The following is a 23,299-nucleotide window of genomic DNA, read 5'->3' on the forward strand; positions in this document are numbered from 1 at the left end:
CCTGATGTGGGGCTCGATCCCAGAACGCCAGGATCACGCCCTGAGCCAAAGGCAGACGCTTAACCGCTGTGCCACCCAGGCGCCCCGATGCCTACCTTTTTGTGCCACTGGATGATTTCCTGCCATAGGGGTCACTGGGGTGCTTGTCTGATTGGTCTCCATGTCCCAGCACTTCATTACACAGCGCCTGGTACCCATGTGTGGTGAGAGAATGGGCGGTGCACATGGTAAACAGCTGCGGAGCGGTCCAAGAAGATCCCTTTAGGCAGGGCTTAACCAGGGCTGACCTTTCTTATTGAACAACTCTGACACATCTTACTCCAGCACAGTCTGCAAGCTGCCTTGCCGGGCGTGCCTGTACTAGGTGCCTGAGACCATTCGCCGGCGGAATGCCGGTCACCGGCAGTGCACGGGTAATCCTTTTGTTTTGTTTTGTTTTGTTTTCTCCTGATTCTCCCATTCAAAAATTATTTCCTCTGCCTGGAGTTATCTTCCCTGGTCTTTGTATGGCTGGGCACCTTCTTTCCTCACCTCAGACATCCTCAGAGAAGCCTCCTTTCCTAGATACTCCATGTAAAACAACATTCCTCCATAGCATAGCACCCTGTTTTAAAAACCTATCTTTAAAACCAGCATTTATTGTTTATCTTGTCTTATTAGATTGTAAGCTCCACAAGAGCAGGGACTGTGTGTGTGTGTGTGTACACGTACACAGGTATACAAGTGCCTAAAACAGTGCATGATGTACAATAAGGGTTCAGATATTTGTTGAGTGAATGACTGACTTAATCATGCCTAATAGTGTTAAGCATGAGAATTTTAGGGATATGATGGCTTATAAGGAGGTGAGGCAACAAGAAAGAACATATACTCTGAGGTTGGTTAAATGGATTCCTTTTAAGATTTTTTTTTGGTAAAAATGTCTCATGGCAGGCTGCCTGGAATAGCTGATGTAATGATGTATTTTCTTAAACTGCATTCGCATTTTAGAAATGTACATAACAAAATGCTGCGAGCTGGTTCCAATTACAGTAAAGTAAATTGGACTTCAACTAATTCTTTTACTGCTGACCAGAAAAGCTTTGTGGAAGAGATTTGCTGATTCTCAAGTACTTCACATCTCAGAACAGATTTTTAAAAATAACAGCTTATTGAATTATAATTCATATACATGAAATTCACCCATTTAAAGCATGTAATTTGATAGTTTTTAAGCAAATTCAGTTAAGTACAACCATTACCACATTTTCATCATAGAAGATTTTCTTCACCTAAAAAAAAAAAAAAAATCCCTTAGCTATCACCTCCTCACCCCCAACCCTGGGCAATGACTGATCTACTTTTTGTCTCTCTAGATTTGCCTATCCTGGAATTTTTAATAATGGAATATATAATATGTGGTCTGTTGTGACTTTTTTTTTCTTCAGTTCACGTCATGTTTCCAAGATTCATCATGTTGCAGCGTGAATCAGTACTTCATACCTCGTATGGCCAGATAATATTGCGTTTTACAGCTGTCACATTTTTATCCATTTGTCAGATGATGGACAATTGGGTTGTTTCTACCTTTTGGCTGTTTTGAATAGTTTCTATGTGGACATACATTTTCATTTCTCTTGGGTGTCTACCTAGGGGTAGAATTGCTGGGTGACGTGGTAACCCCGTGGTCAACCATTTGAGGAACTGACAGACTTTTCCAGAGTGGTTGTACCATTTTACTTTCCTACCAGGGGGTTTATGAGGTTCAGGACAGACTTGAAAGCAGAAGCCCAACATGACTTAAGATTTCATCGCATCTATAGAATGTTAGTAAAGCATTGCTTTGTAAGGCACTTAGTAACAAGGATTAAATCACATTGGTCAAAGTGAACTTTTATTTCCCTATTACATGTGTATGAGTCATGTTCAGGTGTTCCATAATACATAAACAAGGACAACACTAACATTGTAGGTAAGTGCAAGAACCCAAGAAGGAGTATTATTAGAGTGTAGTCAAAAATACACTCATGGGGCACCTGGGTGGCTTAGTCAGTTAAGTGGCTGACTCTTGATCTCAGGGTCCGTGAGTTCAAGCCACATATTGGGCTCCACGCTGAGCATGGAGCCTACTTAAAATATACTCAGTGTGGGGAACTGTTCTGACATTTTGCTCAAACCCAGACTACTACTCAAGAAAATTCATTTTTTTCATGGAAAGTTTTAGAGCAGGTAATTATAATTGATATAAAAGTGCTAGAGGTGGTTGGTGCAGATGACCTTGAAGTTTCTTTTAGACTTCCCTGATCCTGAGATCAAAACTGAATTTTTATTGCAAACTGCTAAAGCCTTTGGCATTGAAGGCTAATCTATAATTGGTGAATTTGGAGGCATACAGTTTCCTGCTGTGATTCTTGAGAGAATATTAGTTCAGGGGACAAAAAACCCAATTTAATATAAAACAACAAATAGGAAAAAGTTGGCATTTTAACACAAATACTCAAAACCAAAAGGCTTAACCTGGCAACCAGAACTTGTTTCAACACCTCTACTATATAATATAGCAAGGAGCAGGGAGTTACTTGTGAAATTTCCTGCAATTAACTTTGCCCCAAGGCATGTACTGTGCAGTGGATACATGGAGTTTCAGTATAGCAGCAATTCCCAGTTGAAACTTCAGATTTATACTTAAACCATAACCTGCTGTTAATCAGTGTTCCTGTTTGTAGCAGCTTTAGTCCTCTAGTCCCCCTGACTCATTGCTTCTATTCACATTTTGTTTTCTTTTGCCAAGTGTCCATGTAGTTTGTTCATTCAGAAACTTAGAATTGGTATGATTGTAGTGTAATCACTCAGTAATTTTCAATTTTATATTATTTAACCTTGCGAGAGAGCTAATTATAGTGGGTAATACGGTTAATTTTGTAAAGATGCTTGTCGTCATACGAAATTGAGTATGAAGTTACTATTGTTACCCTTGTGACATTTAAGGGAAAGTAGCAGATGCCATCACAAAATTGATTTATTTTCATTTCCTGTATGGTAGCATCTTTTTCTTTCTTTTCTTTACTTTCTCTTTTCTTTCTTTCTTTTCTTTGCTTTCTTTTTTTCTTTTCTTTCCTCCCTTCCTCCTCTTCCAGACAGCAATGATAAAAGCTCTGGAAAACACAAAATGCAGCCAAAGGGATCTGGATTTTAGTGTCAGAAACAACTGTAATTTTAAAGATTGATGGGAGGAAAGTTCATGAAGCCACAGGTAGCTTTTTAAGCATCCTTACTATTTTCCAGTTTTCCTTTTTACTTCCAAATACATTTTACCCATAGTTGGCTTTTTTACCTACACTCCTGGAAGCTGGTACTTCCCCTGCCATATGGCTTTAATTTCTCTCCCACCCTTCTGGGCTGTGCATCCTTGACTCCTGTAAATTGTGTTTCTCTCCAATTTAATTTTACTCATTTTTCAACTGACTTGGTGGATTACTTATTTTGTGGATTAAGTCGTGCACAAGTAAGGTCAAAAACAATTTTCTTATAAAATGGGCAGTTTACAGTTTTATTCTTTCTCACCTTTAGGGTTGCTAGCCAATGGACTGGATACTCCTCTTATTTTGCTGGTGAGAAAAATCAACATTTGGGAAATTACTTCCCCTAGAGTCATCTGGGGAGTCAATCAGGGACTTTGAGATTAAAATTAGACAAGAGAAACAAAGCTTCTTTTACTAGGCATTTAGAAAATTTAAACCATGGATTTATTTAATAGTACTATACTGTGCGCCTAATGAATTTAAGTGTTCTCATGGTGGAAATATTTACACCATCCCTCGCTTCAGTCAGGTAGCATGTGAATCTTTCCACACAATTAAAATTCTGGCTGAAGGTAACTGTGTCTTAAAATAATGCTTTATGTTCCACTAGTGTTTGCTAACTATGTTTCTAGCCACTTCAGTGTAGTTACACAGACAAGAGATACATGAATCTGTCTGCATGGATGATTGATTGGCCAGCAACCACCGTCTGAGAACGGGCTGGAGAACTCAGTATTGATCCGGGCATGTTGGAATCATAAACATCATCCTGCCTTTGGAGCAGCTGGATGTCATTATGAGTCTCCCAGACAGAGTCCAGGTGGAGCCGTTTCTCTTCAGCACTGTGGGGGGGAAATGTCAGCTGTAGGAAATAAAGATAACATGCTGAGTTTGGGATTTGATGGCTTCCGCAGTACTTAGCTAGCTCCATGGCCCACCTCCTCTGTCAGTCTGCTCGGAGATACTCAGATGTGGTGTTGGTATGTGGCCCAAGAGTTTAATTAGCTCTACGCAGAAAAACAGGGTCGTCTTAGGTTAAACAACTTAACGGAAACTCATTAAAAACACCACATTCACGTTCACTGGTGGTCAGCATTAGGATCGTGGAGCGCTCCGGGCTGTGTGGATGGTGGGACGTGAGCCAGGCTGTGGCCTTGAAAGACAGCCACAGCTGTGTTCTGCCTTCTTTGGGGCTGTAGTTTCAGGGCTCAGTCGTGAGGGTGTGGGTTTGTTTTCATTTGCTTGTGATCACTGTGTAGAGGTAGTCTTGGCCATGTGTGGCCACTTATCTTGTAATTGCATGACTATCTTTTTTTCTGATGTTAAAGACAAACTAAATTATTGTCTAGTAATTAAAAACTTTAATAATGAGTTTTAGTATGACTGTAAGAGTACCAGCTAGCTCATTGTACATTAACTGCCCTTATTTCTGGAAAGTTAATAACAAATCCTATCACTGTGTTTCAGCTGGCAGTCTTTTGAGGTAAGCAGGGTCAAACCAGGTCTGAATGAGGATGAACGGCCTCTCAAGAGCACCTGAGTGAGGCAGGGGGCGTGAGATCGACAAGGCAACAAGGGAAATGGCTTTGGGGAACAGGAGCGTGTTTTCTTCATTCTCATCTCTGTGCAGCATTGATTTTGCTCTGCAGACCTCTACAGGTTAAGGACTTCAGGGGAGGGAGCTGCAGTGCATGGGAGAGGATTTTCTAAGTCTGGCAGAGTGCTTTAAAATGTTCCATGTTCTGTAACTACACACCTCTGGTTGGTGGCCTGGTGATCTGGCACTTAGCGGAATGGATCTGGTATTCCTCCAGTTTTAGTGCCCTATGTCTTTGACCGTGCCCTTTCCAACATATAACAAAAATGCCTGTGTTTAGCTTGGAATACTTAAAAATCGTAATGCTACCCCTAGTGAGATTAAGTCTATCAGTCATATTGCAAAAATGCTTTGAGTGTTTACTAATTCTTATTAATTCCTACTAATTGCACTCTTTTTTTTTTTTTGAAAGGTATGAGGAGGGAGGTGTGTTTTGTTTTTTGCTTGCATGACCCTCTTCATAAAATCTTATTCTGTCTTTAAAAGATCCCCATGGGGGGTGCTTGGGTGTCTCAGTTGATGAAGCATTTGACTCAGGTCTTGGTCTCAGGGTTGTGAATTCAAGCCCCATGTTGGGCTCCATGCTGGGCATGGAGCCTACTTAAAAAAATAAAAGATCCCCATGGACCAAGCTGAGAACTTTTATAAATCTGATGAATTCAGACCTCATACATTTTATCCACACAGAAACACAGAAGACCCTCTCAGTTAAGTAATTGGATACATTCTTGAGTTTATCCTCCAGCAGATTGGAGGCTTGATACATTATTCTCTTAGCAGCATGTCAGCCTTCGGTAGACTAAATATGGTGTGGCAAACCTTGTGGCCACTGCTTCTGTGCCACAGTACCGCAGGAAGTCTTTGTGGTGGTCTGCTTCTGCTCACCACGTATGTGCCCTCAAAGCAGCTATAGGATTAGGCTTTCTCGTTGAAGTTGGGTTCAAGTTAGTTATTTTAGAGAATGTTATTTTTAATTTCAAAGCCATTTCTTCTTGCAAGTCCGCCTACGTGTCTGAGGGCATTCCTCTTGACCAGCTTTTTTGAAGTTTTCCTCAAGATGCCTGCCACCTTTCAGGGCCCCTGCTTACCAGGTCCTTCACCCAGAACAACTGCTTGGTCATACGAAATGCTATTCTTCAGGTTGAAGAAATACAGGTTTCTGACGACTCCTCGTTTATGAGGGTAGAATTTCACTTTTTTTTAGTGTTCACAGACTGAAAACAGGAGAAATTTAAAAATCCATTGTTCATATTCCAACTTATTAGGAGCTAGTAAAAGAGCAGAAAAGTAAACATCTGTTAGTTAACCGAAATTATTAAATAACTGAAAGAAATCTGAAAATTTTATTTGCTATTTCAGTCTTGTAAGAATTTGATTACACGTATATTCATATGTATTTTTTATACATCTAACAGATACCTCCTCCCCCTCCCAAAAAGAAAAAAAAAGTTGAATGAATGAAATGAAATTTTATGATTGGTTTTGTCTTGAATACATATTGTAAATTTATGACTTTCTTGGCATTTTGTGGTGGACTAATTACAATTGCTTATAAGATGAGCAAAAGTCAATTAGTGGGGTTTTGAAAGGTCAGCTGCTGATTTTTCTCTAATAAATCAAGGATATGAATAACATGGTTGAAATTCTTAAGTGATCTCAACTAAGTTTTTAGCCAGTAGCTTCAACCATAATGGCCGAAAGTCCACAGACAGAGATCTGTGTAAGTTCTAGAGAATCATTAGTTCTAGACCACTAGAATCAACAATTCATGATTTTTATCCATCTTTTTTTACCTCTTTAATTATGAGTAGGACTTTTATTTTCTTCCTCTCGGCCCTGCTCCCTGTTGATTATGGAACAGATCAATAACCTTGAATTGTGGCTGGTGTAGTGAATCTCAGCTTGAGAAGCCCAGGGGGTCTTCCATTAGAGGGGAAGGGACCCGTGAACTCTTAAGTTTGTTTGGATAGCATGCTTCTGGAATATGAAGAGTTTTGAAGGAAAACAAGAGGAACTTGCTCTTGATGGGAAATGACCTGACTGATTGTTTTAAGGAAGCTTTCTCTTACTACAGAGGCAAGAGTATGGAACCTGGAAGGCCAGGCCCTGAGCTGAGGTGGAATGGTACATTAGCCTTGGTGTAGTTACATGCCAGGGAAAACAGAAGAGGAGCGAGAGGCATTTTGTTAGTTAGGACAAGCAGTGAGTCTGGAAAACCAACTGAGTACATAGAATAAAGGAGAAAGCCTAAGCAAAGTCCTTCTAGAGGGTTTGGAGCCTAGGGACAGGGGCGTTGGAGTCTACCTTAGGTATTAGGAGAAAAGATTCGGTTTTCAGGGAAATAATTTTAGGTGTGTCGAATTCAGTAAGACTAGAAATAAAAAGGACCAATTAGAAAGATTTGGGAATTATCAGCGTAGATTTGCTTCTTTAAAATTGTAAGATGATGAGCTTCCCAGAGGAAGAGTATATGAAGCTCTTCCATTACGAACACCACAGAATTCACACTGCTGTGCAAGTGAATGAGGTCTTGCTGAGCACGTTTTTCTGTATGTTATTTGTTTGGCTTTAAAAGGAAGGGACCCAGGGCATTGGGCATCTGGGGGAGTGGGAGAGGTGGCCTTTGAGGAGAGGGGGAGTGGCTTTGATGACTCGGCCCCTCGCCATGACTATACCATGTGATGGTGGTGGCCTCTGAGTTACAGCATCTGGGGTGTTAAATCTGAAAAAACAGATGAATATTATTCAAGTTAAAGTCTCTGGGGTGACTGCCTGCCTGGTAATTACAGCTCCTGGTGGGGCAGGCCCCGTCAAGCTCTGGGCATCCATAGGGCTGTAACCTGAAGGTAGCAGCATGCTTTACCAAAATTCCCACTTTAACGTTCACAGGAAATAGAGGAAGAAGAAATAACTTAATGGTCAGTGGTTTATGAACAGCCAAGAATAAAACATGATCTGTGATTCATCCCCTCCTGTGTTTTTTCCTTTAAGCCACGTCCCATCTTTTTGTGAGTCACCTGGAGTAGGGTGGCTTTACTTTAAGAATTGGTGCATTTTTTTTTCAGTGTGACTCATTTTAATTAACATGTATTCTTTGAGGAATACAGGTAGCTGAAATTTCTACTCTAAGAAGGTGGCATATTTTTTTTTTTAATATGTGACTCTAGTCCTTTGATGCCTTATGAAACCTATTTTATAGTCCTTTTTAGTAATGTGTTAATTCTTCTTTGTAAGGAACTGCAGTATTAGACTTCTCTTTTTTGCAGATGAAGAAATTGAGGTGCAGAGAGGAAGAGACCTGCCCAAGGTCAAAGAGCAAGTCAGTGGAAGGCCTGAGATTAGACTTGTGGTCTTCTACACTTCAGTCTAATGGAATTTGCTCTGCCCGATGTCTACACTGTATTAGGTGATCTCTTTCGCTGCCTCTTATGCTCTGAAGCAGCCCGTTAATGGCCCTTGAAAATGGATCCACTTTCTCCCCCCTTGAGTTTAGAATACCTCCCCCTGGAGGAAGTGCGGGAAGGGGCGCTGCAGGCTCGGGTGGCTCCACACTGTCCAGAACAGCTTAGTTGAGAGGCCTGAACATTTTCAGAGAACCCGCAGGCAAATAGCCCTCTTTGTGTTTGTTCTGGGAGTGGAGGGGCGTAGGGCAGGTAGCATGTTCTGACTGTGCAGTTCTGCACACACATGGATGCCGGTCTGTCCTAAGCCAGAGTCTGGGGGGTAGGTCATGAGGCCTCGGCATGCAGGTGTTGAAAAAACTCAACAGGTAATTCTGATGGGCAGAGAGGATCCAGACTCACTAGGAACCATTTCCCTGAACTGAAGGGGGTAAATGGTGCTGCTTTTGATGAGAGATGAGTATGATTTGAGTGTTTTTAAAAATTAAATATGAATATAAATTATTTAAGTGCCTAAACTGAGGAATGAATGTTGTAATATTGTTAATACTGTAAGATCAGGCTGAAGAATCAGTCTTAATGGACTACATTTTTGTAAGTGCTGATTTAGTCCAAAGCAAAAGTAAGAGCTCATCATAAACCATACTTCTCAGGGATCTTTGGACTTCCTTTAAAAATTAAGGCAGCCAGTAATGGAATGAGCTGACGGTGATCGCAGGATTGGGTTGTTCTGCATGTCTGGGTCTCTCCCTTTCAAAAAGTGGAGGAGTGCTAAAAAGACTTTTGAACTGAAGAGATGTTGATGTTTTATTACTATTGTTAACAATTCTAGGGGAAAAAAATACTCATTTTATAATGGATTTTTCCAAAGGGGAGTATCTTTATTTCACTTTTGGTTTACAGTTTAGGTTTCTTCTTCTTTCTTTCTTCTTTCTTTTTCTTCCTCTTCCTCCTCCTCCTCCTTCTCCTCCTTTTTTTTTAAGATTTTTATTTATTTATTTGAGAGAGAGAGTGTGTGAGCATGAGCAGAGGAAGGGGCAGAGGAAGAGGGAGAAGCAGACTCCCTGTTGAACAGGGATCCCAGCATGGGGCTCAGTCCCACGACCCTGAGATCATGACCTGAGCCAAAGGCAGATGTTTAACTGAATGAGACACCCAGGCGCCCCAGTTTAGGTTTCTTCTCTCAACATTTATCTTGAAAGAAGATTTTTATCTGCAACTTTTGAGAGATGTTTCCTTGGAGAGGACCCTCTCAGTGGCATTCTGTTAGCCACTTTCAGGGCTGCGTTAAGTGGCTATAGCAGGGCACCTGGCTGGCTTAGTCAAACGTTTGACTTCGGCTCAGGTCGTGATCTCACGGTCCTGGGATCGAGCCCCACATTGGGCTCCCTGTTCAGCGTGGAGTCTGCCTCTGTGTCTGCCCCTAGCCCCACTCATGCTGTCTCTCTCTCTTTCAAATAAATAGATAAAATCTAAAAATATAAAATAAAATGGCCATAGCCATGACATCCTGGTCTTCAGATGCTGCCCTCTTCACCCAGAACTGGGCTGTGTACTTTTCCTTTTCTGCTCTTCTGTTTTACAGGTGTGACTCAGCACATCCATAAAATGGATTGGAAGTGTGTTAATGCAGGAAGACGGACGTAGGAAGGTAGAACAAATAATCGAGGGTTCTTTCACTTGTTGGGAACAAGTACCTAGGCAGAGCCACTTACTGGTAGCTTGAAAAACTTAAAAGTAGTGGGGAAAGGATATAAAAATCCCTTCTTGGAACACAGGAAACACCTAGTTACAAAACATGTCATCTGCCATATTTCTCAAGTCCTAAAGCACTTCTGAACACTACTTAAAGAAAATAAAACTTACACTTTGTCGTGTGTGTGTTTTAAAGGTTTTTGTTGCTGTTCGATAGGAATATTCAGCTGCTAATGTTTTTGAGTAGCACCTGGAATGCTGATGCGACAGGAGAACACCCAGGTTACCATGTGTGGGTATCTGTGAACAGCCATGGGCTACTTTTCTGTGGTTTGGCGACTTGAAAGCAAGCACAAGGCCTCTGTGAAGTGTCAGACAGTTCAGCCACAGAAATCCCTTAACATTCTCTGCTTACAGATCATTCTACTGGCCTTGAACTTGTGAGAAAGGAAGACTTGGCGGGGGAGCGGGGGGGGGGGGTGGCCATCTCTGAGGATATGCAATTTTAATGCCAAGATGTGGGTAGCTTGTGCCTTCATGAAAGTTTAGACAGTGCTCATTTCATCTGTTGACAGAGGCAGCATGGTGGATAACCCCAAGATTGAAACCCAGCTCCGTGGGCAAGTCCCCTAACCTCTCTGTGCCTCAGTTTCCCCCATATGCAGAATAGAGCTAGTAATGGTACCTAGCTCATTGGCTGTAGTGAAACTGAGTGTGCATGCAAAGTGCTTACAGGGGACCAGCTTGTAGTGAGGGCTTTGTAAGTGCACACTGTGGCTGCTACCATGCCTGTTACTATTATTAGTATTAATGTAACTCTCGTTAACTCTTCTTTGCTCACGGATCATGTTGAGTTTGTAAAACTTCCACACCCGTGTTTTTCTTCTTCTGAATTTATTTACCTTGATTTTTTTAGACTTATGTTTTATTTAAATATTTCAAACGTATGCAAAAGTAGAAAGGACATATTCATAGGAAAATGCTATTTTTAAAGGTAAAAAAAAGCCAAGTGTCACTTGATGTGTGAAAAGTAGAAGTCACAAGCATATTGCCTTGAGATAGCTTTTTAGATGTTCTTATTATGCACATGTACTGTACATAGTTATAATTCTAGAGAACATGCCATTTTATGGGCTTTATCCCCCAGCATTAGAGCATAAGTGTTTTCCTCTATTCTTCAGACTTTGAGTGGTTTTCGGTGGTTTTGTACCATGAATGATTACTGGTTTGTTGCATATGTTGCTTCCTTTTTTAAAAAAATTGTAAGTAAAACGGCAGTGAAAACTTACTACAGGTGATTGGGGTTATCTTGGAAGATTATTTTTGTTTTGCTTTTTTGATTAGGAATCTCTGCATTTATTTCCTGGTACATGGGAATCTTACTATAACATGGTTCTTTGGGAAGTTAGCCTTATGAAGGTGGAAATAGCTCCGGTCCATGTTATTATACCAAGTCTCCGTTACTTGGGGCTCAAGGTAAACTTGTTCTGCTTCAGTACCTGGTGCGTGGGAATAGGACTATGCCAGCTGTCCTGTGACTGTCCGTGACATTACCGTCTAGACCTGAGCTCTCCAATACGGGATCTACTAGCCATGTGTCCTTATTTAAATTAATTAATTAGAATTAAATAAATCAGAATTAAATTTTTAAAAATTTCAGTTCCTCAGTCACACCAGCCATAGTGCGTCTACAGCCACGTGTGGCCAGCAGCTACCATATTGGACAGTGCAGATACACAACATTGTCGTCATGCAGAAAGTTCTGTTAAATGTGCAGCTCGTTCTCCAGCTGCTCACCCCAACCATTAAGGAAGCCTTACACTGACAAGGAAGAGCTGATTGTTACTCGTGGTGTTTTCTAAAGCGGAGGATAACAAACGTTGGCTGCCTGCTTTTGTACATGAAGTTTTATGGGAACGCAGCCAAACCCGTTTGTTTACCTATTATCTGTGAGTGCTTCTGTGCCACAGTGGCACAGCTAAGTGTCCAAACGTAGCCCACAAGGTCTAAAGTATTTATTCTGGCCCTTTATGAAAAAGTTTGTCAACCCCTTTTATCTAGACCAGGATTTCTCAACCTCAGCACTGTGGAATTTTGGCCCGGAGAATGACTTGCGGTGAAGGGCGGTCTGGTACTGTAGGGTGTTCAGCAGCACCCCTGCCTCAGTCCACAAGGGCTAGTAGCACCACCTGTCCCCCTCCCCCATCCAGGTGTGACAACCACAAGTTTCTCCAGACACCACAAGATGTCTGCTGGGGAGCAAAATCACCCTGGCTGAGAAGCACTGATTTGAAGTGATGTGGCTTGACCAAACATTCCTTTCTAATACTGCATAAGAGTGCTCACTCCAGAGGGAAAAAATACATTAAAAGAGCAGAATAAATGAAAGAGTAGTTTTTATGCTGATATGCTTCAGCATTCCCTCCAGAACCAGAAATCTTTCTATAAAACTTGATAGAGTAACCGAAGTAGGGTAGAGAGCTGGAGGCACTGATTCCACAGTTGACTGCGGAGAAGCAAATAGCATGGAAGTTACCGCATCTCTGAACTGATGGGAGCGTGTCATTTATTTTACAGGTCTGCGAGGCCTGTTTCCTTTATAAAACACTACGTGACTGCAAAGTTCGTGTTGACTTTGCTGTGTGTGTAAATGTTATCTCTGTATACCCGGCACCTTGTGCTGCGTCTGGCAAGAAGGGAGTTAATAAATGTTTATCAGAATGATTGTTAATAAAATTCAGTAAATTTGTACTTCTCTGTCTTATGATTACCTGTTATTTTAAGTGGCCTGTGTAGGTTCCTACCTTCATTAGCCAGAAGAATTAGAAAACTGATTATATTTACCTTCAATAAAGGTGATGAGAATTGAGTAAAATATCAAGGCCTATAAAATTGTGTTCTTTTGACATCTGGTGCTTGAATACTTTTCAGAGTGGGGATTTTCAAAGCTGTAGAAAAGGGTGATATTAAGAGAAATCTCATTTTATAAGAATGTAGAGTGCTACAGAGTTTTGCGGCATGCATTTTAATTAAACAATGTATGTACTATTTCTGAATTCTTGGTTTAGAACATGGAGTGAATTAGAATTGGGACACTTGCCTTTGAAAGCACATATCAGGTATACCCTTATCTGGTTCTTCGAAGAAAATTAAATTTTAAATTTTAAAGTTGTGCTGAAAAGAATATGCAATAGAGATCGCATGTAATGGAGCACGCTTTGATGGAAAACTTCCGTGTGGTTGATTATTTTGGAAGATAAGCAGTTTTGACTACTGAATTCAAGTGAATTTTAGGTGAACTTGTTTTTTTCCATGCATGACATATTTCTGTTTGTTTTTTCAGATCTTACCAATATATTTGAGTCCTTCCTGCCCCAGTTGTTGGCCTATCCCAACCCCATAGATCCTCTCAATGGTGACGCTGCGGCCATGTACCTCCACCGACCGGAAGAATACAAGCAGAAGATTAAAGGTAAGAAGGCAAATAGTTTAGGGGCACCTGGGTGGTTGAGTCATTAAGCGTCTGCCTTGGGCCCAGGGCGTGATCCCAGAGTCCTGGGATCGAGTCCCACATCAGGCTCCTCCGCTGGGAGCCTGCTTCTTCCTCTCCAACTCCCCCTGCTTGTGTTCCCTCTCTCGCTGGCTGCCTCTCTCTCTGTCAAATAAATAAAATCTTTAAAAAAAAACAACAACAGTTTAACCTGGAGACAGAAGAACTTACGTGTATTGGGCTTTGATCATTAAAAGCCCTTCTGAGTTAATAATAATTTTTCTCAGGCCTTAAAAGAGACCGTGGTCTGTGGGCTGGAGCAGAACTCACCAGCCCCTGTAGTTCCAAGGACTCATCCACACCTTGGGAAGACTGAAGGTCCCAGCAAGGAAGACGAGAAGGAGTGAGAAAGAGCACAGGAGAGATGGAAAGTGGGGGGCACCTGCTGGGTGGTGGTGGATGTGACTGTGCCGGAAATCCCCGGGAACCCCTGTCCAAAAGAACCTTAGCCTACATTTGCTTCCTCTTGTCTTGTAAAATCAGAAAATTGGGACTCGAGAATGAAGCATTAAGTGAAAGGCATAATCTCCTGTTAGTTTATATACAGTATCGTCCTGGCCCGTCAGGGAAGCAGTTAACTTTGGAAGTTGGGAAATGCCAAATTTATCCATATACTTTTTTTATACTTTTCTTACACTTTACCTGTTGGATTAAGAATATCCAACTGGCTTCTTTTCTTGGTCCCATACTGATTTTCATTTACTTTGGGAAGTTTACATCTGGGCACATTTCTTGTCTGCTGCAGATAACTGGCCCCAGGGCCGTTTTCTAGTAAAACTTGAAATGTGCTGTGCTAGGTAGAAATGTGCTCGTGGTGGTAGGGCTGGTTTGCTCATCCTTTACAATTGAGAACCCTCCTTTTTCATTCTGAAACAGTTTACCTGCTAGTGGGACATAAAGTTCATTAAATGAACTTGTGGTTTCGAAAGAACTTCTGTAACTTATCGGTTTACTGGTGTTCATTTTACCTCTCTGTGTGCTTGAGAACCTTCATAGTGAAAAGTCTAAAGTTCCACCAGAAGGGAAAGGAATTCAAAGTCCATGAAAGTAGACCTGCTCTCCTTAGCAAATGGCAGGCATTGGTATTTACCTAATTGTTAGCATGACTTGTCCATCTGTATAGCAGTTCAGAGTGTCAACTTCTGCCAGTCGTACGACCCTTCTGAGGTCCGTTTGCAAGAGATGGCAGTAAAAATAATTTACAAGAGCCTGGAATATACAGGTCTTCACTCTTAACGGGGAAGGTATGAGACAAGCGCACCTGAGGCTTTCCTTTGGTTTTCTCATTCTTCTCTGATCTCTGTAGGGTACTTGTTGGTACTTTTGTTGAGATAAAATAGAAATAAATCTACTCCAATTAATTTACTTAGGTCTCAGTGTTTTTGCAAATTAATATCTAATTTATGTAGCAGAATATCTGTATAGCCAAACAAACATGCATTTCAAGGGGGAAAAAAGCAGTCCGTTTCAACCAGATAAAACTCTGTTATGAGACGGTATTAAAATTGTGACACAGGAATCACTTAACAGTGTCTGCAACCCACAGATATCTTGGTGCGGAGCGTATTTCTATAGTTCTTACATTCATTATGCCTCAGCAATTTAGCAGTATTCCTGTTTTAGTACATATCTGCTATAATACCAGTTACAAAGGAATCCAATCTACATTTTTATTTTAGAATGGCAAGCTCTAGCTTAGGGAATTTGAGCTTTCTGAAATGTCAGTGTTGGCTATCATTTTGTCTTCCTGAGTAATGTGGAAATCAGGGCTGTAAGAACTATCCTGATGGCTTATACGCACTACCTCCCCCACCCCCACCCCCCGCCCCAGCCCCTAGCCTGGAGGCTTGTTCTCCCAGTTCTCCCCTGCCTCCCAGCGCCCAGCCTGTCAGAGGCAACCCCATTTCAGAAAACTTTGTCTGCTCCTGTGGGCTTCTTTAGGAGTCCTGCTCTCTATCTCCTGTCATTTTCAAACTTCCCACTTCTTGCCCTCAACCCCTGCTAGTTTGTTTCCCCCCCTCTACTGATAATGTGCGACCCCGTTTCTTCCTAATCATGTGCACCCTGCTCCAGACCCATTTGCCTCACTGCTTTGCAGCTTTTGTATTTTGCCCCTTCCCTTCCTGAAAACCTTTCTCATTCCATCCCCAGTCCTGGTCATTCTCTTCAGAGTGTCCTTCATTCAGCCCTCCCTCCCCCCGCGACTTGGGAGCTGATTCACCCCCCACCATTGTAGATAGTTCCCTCCAGGTAGGTGATTTCCAAAAACGTGTGTAGGTGGGCCCTCTCTGCCCGGCTGTTACCAGACATTTCTATGCCTAGCCTCACAGGTCAGTGCGTATAACCTTTCCTACCGTGCATTTTAGTCAGCATTCCTATTTAGTTGGTGTTCTTTGTCATGTAAATGTGAGCTGCCTACAGGCTGCACCAGTGGAGCTGTCTAAAGATAGGTCACTTTCCGTCGCTTTCCTGCTTAAGGAGCGGGATCTTAGCCTGCTGTTGACGGCTCGCTCTCACTGTGCGTGATCTCAATCTGTGCCTTCACTCCTGAGCGTCGCAGTATGTGACCATCACCTTGGACGAGTTTCGGATACCCAGCTATATTCCCTTCCTTAGGGAAAGCTTCAGCCCTACGAAAAAACCCAGAGAATAACTTAACCATATAGTCACCATCCAACTACAGCAGGACCTATACATTTTGCCTTCTTTGCTTCAGATACAAATGTTGTTCTCGGCCTTGGTTTTGACATCTTGGCCACGTCCTTCTCCCCTGTATTGTTGGTTTTGTTTTTTTAATTAGATTTTTTATTTATTTGAGGGAAAGAGCACAAGCAGGGGGAGCAGCAGGCAGAGGGAGGGGGAGCAGCAGGCAGAGGGAGAGGGAGAAGCAGTCTCCGCGCTGAGCAAGGACCTGGATGTGGGACTCCATCCCAGGACCCTGGGATCGTGACCTGAGTCGAAGGCAGACGCTTAACCGACTGAGCCACCCAGGCACCCCCTCCCCTGTGTTTTTGGCGAGGCTGAGCCTTTCGCCTGGAATGGTGTGTCCTATGCTGCAGCTGAGAGTTCCTTCAAGGGTCAGCGCAGATGTGCCTGCCTTCCTGGCTCTAAGAGGCCAGAGGCCCTTCCTCCATGCTTCCCTCCAATGTCACTCGTCAGCCAACTGCTTTTATCTGCATCTGTGTCTCCTGCTCATCAGCGACCTTGCTCTTCATTTTTCTGTCTTCTGAAAGGCCTTGTCCTGTAAGCTAAGCACTAAAAACGTATTTATTTCCTCAAATATACTAAAGAGGACTAATAGTATCACCTTACAGTGTCGGAGAGAAATGTCAAAGTGCAGCCACTTCTTTCTACAAATCCAGCAAAGTAACTGACCCATTAGAGGGTAAAAATAACATTTCTGAGACTAATAAACATTTCTGTCTCTCTACAAGGTAAATTTAGGTGAGTTCTTACCTAATCAGGAGCTTTTGGAATCTCATCTCCGCATAAAACTTCATTACGAATTTGTAGGGTTCTAAGTCAGAAGTCTGCAAACTTCTGTGAAGGGCTGGATTTGGCCACATGTAGTCTCTGTCACATATTCATTCTCTTCCCCCCCTCCCTTTTTTTTTAAACAACCCTTTAGGGGTGCCTGGGTGGTTCAGGTCGTGATCCCAGGGTCCTGAGATTGGGTCCCTCAGCGGGCTCCCTGCTCAGCGGGGAGTCTGCTTCTTCTCCCTCTGCCCCTCCCCCATTCGTACTCCTCTCTCTCAAGTAAAATAAATAAAATCTTTTTAAATAAATAAATAAACAACTCTTTAAATATATCAAAAATACTCTTCGCTAGGCCCCTGTGTTACATGATTCAAAGTCAGCAGGCTCATTTGGCCGTTTTCCTTCTCTTACTCTCATACTCAGTCCCTATGAGTCCGAAGGAGGAAAAACGAAGCCTAAGGCCGTGAGGACATGTTTCTGTCCTGCTGGCACGCTGAATAGGGTTCTGTCTTGCCTCTTCATATTGTGTGTGGGCTGTTTACTGAAACACAGTACGCACTTAGAGTTTTTAGAACAAGTTTGTTTGTTCAGCAGTTCTTACAGTTTTCTTTCAGCCAACAGATTCAGCCTAGGCTGTAGCTGCATAAATCTTCAGGTAAATAATAGATGATAAAGTCGCTCACGCTCCCTGTGTCTCCACATAGCAGCTCATTCCCGAGTAGACTGAGAGACTGTTTTCACCAGCTGCTTCAAAAACCTGACAGGCAGGATCTGTTTGGACTAAAATCTATTCCTAAAATAATAGATTTGGGCTGACTGTAATTATATAACTGCAAGTCTAAAAATGATGGGGGATTTCCTTATAAATTACTATGGAATCATAACTAGTCTTGCTCTACCTGGGAGGTGACTAGTTTTATTATCATAGTGATGATAAGAAAGTAGGGGGTTCACACATCCCCAGTCCTGCAAGTTTGGAGGAGCGCAGCCATATGGATAAGCCAACGAGGCAAGAGTGAGGGCAGCCTGGCAGCTGAACTGGAGGCCGGTTCACACCACACGCCGTCCTGGACGTCTGCCGGCTTTCCCGTGCCTCGCAGCCAAGGTGCAGGGCGGTCGGCTGCCTCGTACACGTGTGTCTGGGAGGTGTTCATCCACCTGGGAGGCGACGGCTGCAGGGAGTTCGGGGCTGCAGGTGCAGTGTGTGGTCTGTTCCCTGCAAATCAGATGTGCTGCTTCGCCTCTCTTAGTCCAAAGACGTCTCCCGTGGGATTTCCCCCTAGCTTTAGTGACCATACCCAGGCAGGTAAGGAAGGCTCGAACTTCCCTGGGACTTGGCCAGCTTTGGGGTCCCTGAAGCACATGCCTGCCTGCTCACCGGCCCTGTGTTTTCTTCATCTCCCCCCCCCCCCCCCCCATGCAGAGTACATCCAGAAATACGCAACGGAGGAGGCACTGAAAGAGCAGGAAGAGGGCACCGGTGACAGCTCGTCGGAGAGTTCTATGTCTGACTTTTCGGAAGACGAGGCCCAGGATATGGAGTTGTAGTAGAAAAAGCACCTGCTTTTCAGAAAGACTATTATTTCCTAACCATGAGAAGCAGACTATAATATTCATATTTAAACAAAGCAATTTTTTTTATTACTAAACAAGGTTTTTATGGATAATAGCATTGATATATATATATTATATATCACCCTTTAGATCTTGATTTCTTGGTCATTTCTCAACCTGAGGTGCATAGCATATTCGCACATTCCATTTTGGTAGCAATATGCGGTCCGAGTGCATGCGTTCATAAGTCCATGTGGCCAAGTCAGCCTGCGCGCTGCTGAACTGTCAAAAGAAATAGCCGCTCTGATAGTTAGACGTGAGTAAAAATAACAGGAAAAAGTTGCTTCTTTTATTGGTGGTTCCAAAGAAACAAACCAAACCAAGCAGCTCTTGGACGTGAAGGTAGAATAGTGCTTTTTCAGGTTGGGCGGGAGGGACGGGGGAGGCCCAGGCCTGCTGTGGGCGCGTAGAGCCGGCCCGTCAGCGCCTGACCGCTCCTTCCTGAGTCCCAGGTGGCCCCGTTTCTGCGGAGTTAGAGGATAAGACAGGGAGCTAATTGGAGTATTGAAACGTGAAACAATTTTCGACTCTGGATTTTAAGTACATTTTCACATGTAGATCTTGGCCGTCTCACTACCAGGCCCTGCAGCCACAAGTGTTTTGCTTTGGAGAACCTTTTGGCAGTGTGTTCTGAACCTGATTCTTTTTCTTGGGGTAGAGCTTGTGATCCATACCTTTTTGGGGGGACGGGACAGGAGGAGGAAAGTGACTGGGAAGGTGTTTCATGTCATCTAGCATGTGCAGTGTCACATCCTCATCCTGTCGGCCGCTTTGAGACCGCTGCCCCGGACTAGGAGCTTTACATTTAAGGGTGGTTGCGGGTGTTTTTGTTTGGGTTGGAGCTTTTTTTTTTCCCCCTTCCTTCCTTTCTTTTTTTTTTTTTTTTAAATGGTGTGTGTGTGTGAATTGTGCTTAGACAGGTTGCAGATTTAATCTTCGCCTACCCAAGAGACGGCCTTCTCCTGGGATAGCCGCTCCGTGGACCATTAGACTCGGCAAGAAGACCCTTTCTGGTGGCTGTGACTCCCGGGTGCTCTCATTCATGTTTTTGGTTTTGTTTTCCCTTCTGCTGCTCTTGGCAGCAGCCTTGGTCATCATCTGCTTGTGGGGGTGGGAAATGGGTATTTTAGACCCAACACATATTCTAAATTTAAAATGAGTAATAATTGGAACAAATAAAGGTCCTTGTACCCAAAGTGACTCTACACGGGAAAAACAAACCACTTTTTTCAGAGTGTGACTGAATAGGAGGAAAGAGTTCGGAAACAGGCTGCAGGAGAACAGGTTTTGAAGGAAGAACATATTCCCTCCTGTATGTGTTAAGAGGAAATCAGACAGTTTGAAATGCCTGCTAATCAGATGTGTGCTCAGCTCGCTGTGTGTCCAGGTTGCCAGCAGGCTTGCTTCCAAATAGGAGTGCTGCCTGCTGAATCCGGAGAACTTGAGACAGCAAGTCTGTATCCCTTTTTTGCCACAACCAATAGGACAATAGCAGAATTAGCCAATTCTAAAACCTTCTAAAGACAATTTTTGAATGTCCCACCGGGATAATTGCATTTTTCTTTCTGACGTGTGTTTTTTAGTTGAGACGTGCTATCTATTCCACAAGATTGGAGTCCATGAGGTTGGAAGATATCCTATCTTTTTTTATTCCAAAAGCACAATCAATCTTTTCTTTGAAAATCTATATAAAGTACAACTTGCTTTTAGCATGATTATTTTCCTAAATAAAAGACAAAGAATTTACTTATTTTATGTTAATTACGGGCATGAAGCAAAAGGTTTTCTTTAAAAAAAAAAATTTAAAGTGCAGTTATGTAGGGCTGTGGTTAGTTAACCGTACTGAGTTATCTATCTAGCATTTGTGGCTTGTTGGAGGGGTAGTGTTAACTATTTAACATGGAATGGTGTGCTTTAACTTTTCTAGCGCGTTGTCTTCTCAGTACTTTGGGGGAGGGAGGGTCTCTGCTGGCACTGTCTAACCTGCTTACCTGCCGAATTAGCAGTTTGCTTGTGCTATAACCGTTTAAATTGTAGGTGCGACTTAGGGTAGGCTTTAAAGTGCTGGGTGGTGATTTGAGTTCAAACAATAAAAAATTGTATTTTTTCAATATTGTATAAACAATAGTGTTCTAATTACCTTTCAAAAAAAATAATGTCCAAATAATAATTGCTTTTAATCTTGTCAAAAACAAGACAGAACAAAACTAGGAGAGCCAGCTTTAGGGGAATGTATGTGAGCCCCAGCTCTGCTCCCCGACTAAATACCTTTTTCTCAAAAAAGACATAGCTCGCCGCAGATTGAACGCTCTGGCACTGGGAGTCTCGTGGTGCGGAATTTCCAGATGAAGACGTGTCGGGGGAGGTTGCAGGGGTTAAGAAGCACATCTGAGTCTGGCTGCGGCGTGCGTGCGTGTGTGTCCGTCCATCCAAGTCTGTCTGATGAAGGTGTAATGGGGCTTCCCTATTAGCACAGGAAGCTCCTGGAATTGCTACCCAAAACACACTGTACCCTCTCAGTCTGTGCAAATCTATCCTTTCTCGGCACTAACCTCGGTCCCATGCATGCTTTTGGCTCTGTGGGGGGCTTTTCCTCTCCTCTGAGAAATTGGTTTTTGATGAGTTGAACAGAATCCTTTTTATCCTAACTTTTTGTCCCTCCCTGTACCCGGGAGAGGTAGGTAGGAGAAGGAGACCATGCTTCTAGGTACAGAGGGAACTGGAAGAAAGCCCGGCTGTGAATCAGAGGTCTCTGGCCCCCCGTGATAGATGATACAGGAAGGCTAGAAGAGGGGGTGTGACGGCACCAAACGCTTTTTCAGGTTTCCCGTCGTAACACTCAGAAAAGCATCCAGAGCCCCTCAGAAGGGCTGAACATTATTGTTTTAAAAGGTGGTGGTAGTAGGTCAGAGTGGCTTCTGGCAGTTTCCCTCCCTTTCTTAGTGTACCCATCTTTTTGAAGTCTTACCTAATGGTTGACCAGCGCAGGCCATCCTTTGCCCCTGTTCAAATGACCGAGCTCAAGCTCTCCCCAAAACCGACAAGTGAGGTGGCCGCAGCCGCAGCACAGAGCCCGCTGCTCTCCGGCAGCCCCAGCACCGGGGCCTGGCGGGTTGCATTTCATGGTTGCCAAGCTAGACGCTGGCATTTTGCTCTTTCGTCCTCGATCTTCTCGCCCTCCTTGAGGTTACTGTGCGGTTCGAACCAGCATTTTATACTAGTAAGGTAGTTCTCAGAAGTTGCCATGTCTCTCCCGCCCCTGACGTTCTTCCATTCAGAAGCTGTTCCCATTGCCAATGGCTGATCGAAGCTCCTGAGGAGTGTCTCCCTTCGAAGGACTTTTTTTTCTCCTCAGAATGCTCCCTGAAGCCGTGGTTGGCCTTGGCCTGACACTTGCTTTTCTTTAGGCCTCCTGTTATGGCTGAGAATCATGAAAGACAGATCCTCTGCTAGCCGTCACGGGTGAAGTTTCTAGACACCAAGTGTCTGGGAACGGGTGTTTGATTTTACATGGCGCATGGCCCTCCTGCGTTCTAGGGACACAATCAGAAAGTGAAAGCCATTAACAAGAGTTAGCAAGAGTTCCATTTACTTCTACCAACTTCCTAACTGGGTTCACGGCCTTCTTGACTAAAATCATTTCTGATGGGCGCAAAGACCTGCGTTTTCTTTGGACTTCTGAATCCATGTTCGTATTTTCTCTGGCCACTGATCACCTTGGCAGTTGCATCAAGGATTGGGGCGGAGGGCCCTGGGGGAGGGGGAGCTAACCATCGTGGTCGGGCGGGCAGGGTCTCCACCCACCAGAGGAAGGGCCAGGACTCTCACTTCAGCAAATACTCGTCTTGGCTGTGGGCTTGGGAAGAAATGGCCATTATTTACTGATTGTATTTGGTACATATTGTGTGATACTTGAAGAGAGAAAAGGGACTTACCAGCCCTTAATTGAAACCTAAGCTTTTTATCGCTTCTTTTTTCCTTGCCCTAGCTCCTCCCTCCCGCCTTTTTCCTTGCATTGTGCTGGTCTAGCGGGCACTTCTGTCAACAGGACAAATGCCTCCTCTGACTATAACCTCTTAATAGTTGTGTATAATGAAAACTGTAAACTTTTTTAAATAAAATGTGTATATACCTTGGCAAATGGCTGGACCTTGATCAATAAGATGATAGCCTCGATAATCACTTAGCCCTTTCTTAAAAAACAAAAAATAACCAGACACCCTCCTTGTTCACCCAACTCCTCTCAGCAGCAGGTGTTAGCTTATTTCTGTTTTTGACCGAGAAGCTCTTACAGAGGGAGTGTCCCCTTTAGTCAGTAGTAACTAAGAGGCCCCACCTCTGGAGTCCTGTCTCTGTACCTGGAATGGGAGGTGACGGCTTTATAGATAAGGCTGGCTGTGAGGCTTCTTTACAACCTTCAAGGCCTTCATATGGGTCAGCAGGTATGGCTTCCATGGTGCAGGTCAGCCCAAATCTTCTAGACCCTGTCGGCTAATACTGAGCGAAGGATACCCACGTGGCCCGGAGTCCACAGGCGGTGCAGTTTGCCCCAAAGCAGGTGCCCTGCTGCGCCAACCTCAAACCCCAAGGGGGAACGGCAGGTTTTGCATCAGAAGGGTACCACTGGGTTGATTGGCTCAGCATTTCGATTCCTTTCTAAAGCATGTGCCCCAATGGCCACCAG

The 23,299-nt window shown here is 43.3% G+C and overlaps 1 protein-coding gene across 3 annotated transcripts in view; it reads left to right on the top strand.

Moving 5' to 3' along the window:
- Positions 1 to 22,751, top strand: part of UBE2H (ubiquitin conjugating enzyme E2 H) — a 101,440-nt gene extending 78,689 nt beyond the window's left edge. For all 3 annotated transcript variants that reach the window (XM_040644001.1, XM_008705872.2, XM_008705871.2), the window contains 2 exons: positions 13,318 to 13,446; positions 18,425 to 22,751. In XM_040644001.1, coding sequence (XP_040499935.1) covers positions 13,318 to 13,446; positions 18,425 to 18,549 — 254 coding nt within the window. In that variant the 3' untranslated portion in view covers positions 18,550 to 22,751. The remainder of the gene's footprint in view (positions 1 to 13,317; positions 13,447 to 18,424) is intronic.
- The last annotated feature ends 548 nt before the right edge of the window (positions 22,752 to 23,299 follow it).

This window comes from Ursus maritimus, unplaced genomic scaffold, assembly GCF_017311325.1.
Source record: "Ursus maritimus isolate PB19 unplaced genomic scaffold, ASM1731132v1 scaffold_3, whole genome shotgun sequence".
Lineage (NCBI taxonomy): Eukaryota > Metazoa > Chordata > Mammalia > Carnivora > Ursidae > Ursus > Ursus maritimus.